The 3,178-nt window shown below is 41.3% G+C and overlaps 1 protein-coding gene across 1 annotated transcript; it reads left to right on the forward strand.

The window, feature by feature from the left end:
• Nucleotides 1–456: 456 nt before the first annotated feature.
• Nucleotides 457–1,493, forward strand: LOC131052085 (glycine-rich cell wall structural protein). The gene is made up of 3 exons (XM_059212605.1): nt 457–507; nt 603–1,200; nt 1,291–1,493. Exons 1-3 carry the CDS (start codon nt 457–459, stop codon nt 1,491–1,493), a joined length of 852 nt encoding a protein of 283 aa, XP_059068588.1.
• Nucleotides 1,494–3,178: the final 1,685 nt, after the last annotated feature.

The raw sequence follows: 3,178 nt of genomic DNA on the forward strand, positions 1-3,178 counted from the left end.
TGATTCAATAATTTTTGTCCCATTATGATTATTATTATTTTGATTTTTGAGTTTTGGCGCATGGGCCTTTAGCTGGCGATGTTTTCTTCTTATTTATAGTTGCCCGTGGTAAAGATGTAGGCAGGCTGGGTAGAGTGTATGTATTCATGGCGAGCACAATGGCTTGTAAGAAAGGGATGTTGCTCGGTGTTTTACTGTTGGGCTTCGTATTGAACATTCCTGCTCGGGAAGGTATGCAGATATGAAAGCGTTTTATGCTGGCCAACTGTTTAATGTTATTGTGATTCTCAATGTTTTTATTCGTTCGTTGTTAACTTTTGTTGTTTGGATGTTTTGTAGTTGCGCAAACAGATAACTTTGGAGGTGGAGTTGGTGGCGGCGGTGGATATGGTGCAGGCGGTGGAGGTGGGTTTGGTGGTGGTGGTGGCGGCGGAGGGGTCGGATTCAGTGGAGGTCATGGCGGAGGTGTTGGTAAGGGTGGTGGCTTTGGAGGTGGAATTGGCAAAGGTGGAGGGAGTGGAGGGGGAGATGGTGGTGGAATTGGTGGTGGGATAGGTAAGGGTGGAGGAGTTGGAGGGGGACACGGTGGTGGGATAGGTAAGGGGGGAGGAATTGGAGGCGGACATGGTGGTGGAGTTGGTGGTGGAACTGGTAAAGGTGGAGGAGTTGGAGGTGGAATTGGTAAAGGGGGAGGAATTGGAGGTGGAATTGGAGGTGGGATAGGCAAGGGGGGGGGAATTGGAGGTGGAGTTGGTGGCGGGATTGGTAAAGGGGGAGGAATCGGAGGTGGACATGATGGTGGAGTTGGGGGTGGGATAGGCAAGGGAGGAGGAATTGGAGGTGGACATGGTGGTGGAGTTGGGGGTGGGATAGGCAAGGGAGGAGGAATTGGAGGTGGACATGGTGGTGGAACTGGTAAGGGTGGAGGATTTGAAGGCGGACATGGTGGAGGAATAGGGAAGGGTGGTGGTGTTGGGGGTGGAATCGGTAAGGGTGGAGTTGGAGGTGGAATTGGAGGTGGACATGGTGGTGGAATTGGTAAGGGTGGGGGGATTGGAGATGGTCATGGAGGTGGCATTGGAAAGGGCGGGGGGATTGGAGGTGGCATTGGAAAGGGTGGAGGGATTGGAGGTGGATATGGCGGTGGAATAGGAAAGGGTGGAGGAATTGGAGGTGGATATGGTGGTGGTGGTGGTGGAGGTGGAGGTGGATATGGTGGTGGAGGTGGTGGAGGATTTGGCAAGGGAGGAGGTGTTGGTGGTGGATTTGGTGGAGGCCATGGGGGTACAGTTGGAGGAGGGATAGGCAAGGGAGGAGGAATTGGAGGGGGGATTGGAAAAGGAGGAGGATTTGGAGGAGGTTATGGAGGTGGAGGTGGTTATGGTGGAGGTGGTGGCTTTGGCGGAGGAGGAGGATTTGGTGGTGGGGGAATTGGTGGTGGGGGGATTGGTGGTCATCCTTCTGGAACTCTCATAAATGCAGGACACAATTAGATCAACAAGTATAAGGATATATATGTGTAGAAAAGTATCTATTAAGAGCTGATTGTTATTAGCCAAGTGTAAGTTATCACGTTGATGGTTCATCATATTATTGTCTATTCTAAGAAAAGATCTGTGATGTCATCTTTAAATGTTTTGATCTCCTCATTAAATAAACTTATATTAAGCTGTCTTTATTGTTTTGATCTTCTAATCAAATGAATGCATAGTTATGTTGTCTTCACTGATCTGATCCACCTGGGTATTAATTATTCTTGTTCATTTATCTATATGCTGTCTTCACTGTTTTGATTTGAACATAAATAAATCTCATTCATCTGATGTGAAAAATGAGCCGTGCTCTCTGACTTAGCTATTTTCTATTTAATTATATTGAAGTGCAATGGCCTTTCTGAATCAATAATAATGCTTCTTTTCGTATTGGCTCTTGGCGCCCCACTTCTGCAACCAAAATAATTGCAACGTGAACTGTGTTGGAAGTCGACAGTGCACAGAGATGAAAAGTTGCAACATTAATTAATCTCAGAACTACCTGCAAAAAATAGGTGAGAAATTTGGGATGAGTAAACGCAAAGTTATACGTCCAAGTGAAACGAATTCATGGCTTAGATTTGTGATTTGTAATTGTAATCTTTCAAGAAGGAACATGACTTTATTTTCTTCTATGGTGTTTCTCATACATTAAAATGATGCTCTATAATCGTAATCTTAGTTTCAAGAAATATAATTTATCTTTTTGGCTTGTTTATTTATATATTCACTTAAGCTCTTAATAAATCTTTTTAACTTTTATTAAAATAATCATATAATCACATAAATATAAAATTGGCATTAAAGTTAAACCATGTTGGTCTAATCTTTGTATTTATGCTTATAAAACCAGTATGTTTGTATATTTGTCTAATTTCTAATCTTTGATTGCAACCACATTTGTAGAAATGTTCTACATCAAGTCATATAAAACAACTAATCTTGATTTATTTAGAACATATTTTGATCACAAGATGAGTTTACACAAAATAAAAGAAGTAGAATGCTTCTTTTTTAATTTTATAGTATCTTTTTGAGAAGCAACCTTCAATTTACATAGTTACAAATTTTCAAGATGTCTTTACTTCAGAAGTCATTATATATCATTACAATATATAGAAGGTTTTCTACAAAAACATAGTTATTTGAGGCATAGCTTATTTCCAACAGTCCTTTTCATGTATTGCATATGTTTGAGACTCCTAACTCAGCTTTGATACCACATGTTGAGCTGTGGATCATATGAACCAACTAGAACTCAAACCTATGACTTTCTATTACTACTAGAATGATCTACCAATTTAAGTACTACATACCTTTCTAACACCAATTTTGATATGACTTATTTCCAACACACTTTTGGATCACAATAGAAATGCAGTTTCATTATTTGACAACTTTTACAGACATGCAGAGTTTCAGATTTTGCAGATGGGGGTGGCAAAAAGCATACCGGCTAAAAACTGGATTGATGAAATTTATGACACACACCAACGATTTGATCACGAGATTTACGAAAGGATTTAAGGGGACCAGAGAAGTTTGACAGTGGGCAGTCAGATTTAAATGCATAATCACTGTCATTCATTCAGACATTATGGCGAACAACCTATACACACACAAAACATTATCACCATCTCGGTGTG

This window comes from Cryptomeria japonica, chromosome 10 (assembly GCF_030272615.1).
Source record: "Cryptomeria japonica chromosome 10, Sugi_1.0, whole genome shotgun sequence".
In the NCBI taxonomy this organism is placed as follows: domain Eukaryota; kingdom Viridiplantae; phylum Streptophyta; class Pinopsida; order Cupressales; family Cupressaceae; genus Cryptomeria; species Cryptomeria japonica.

Coding starts and splice junctions, on each gene's coding strand:
- LOC131052085 (XM_059212605.1), top strand. CDS start 457: ATGGCGGAGGTGTTGGTAAGGGTGGTGGCTTTGGAGGTGGAATTGGCA. Junction 508..602: donor TGGAGGTGGAATTGGCAAAG/GTGGAGGGAGTG, acceptor GGGATAGGTAAG/GGGGGAGGAATTGGAGGCGG. Junction 1,201..1,290: donor TGGTGGTGGTGGTGGTGGAG/GTGGAGGTGGAT, acceptor ATGGGGGTACAG/TTGGAGGAGGGATAGGCAAG.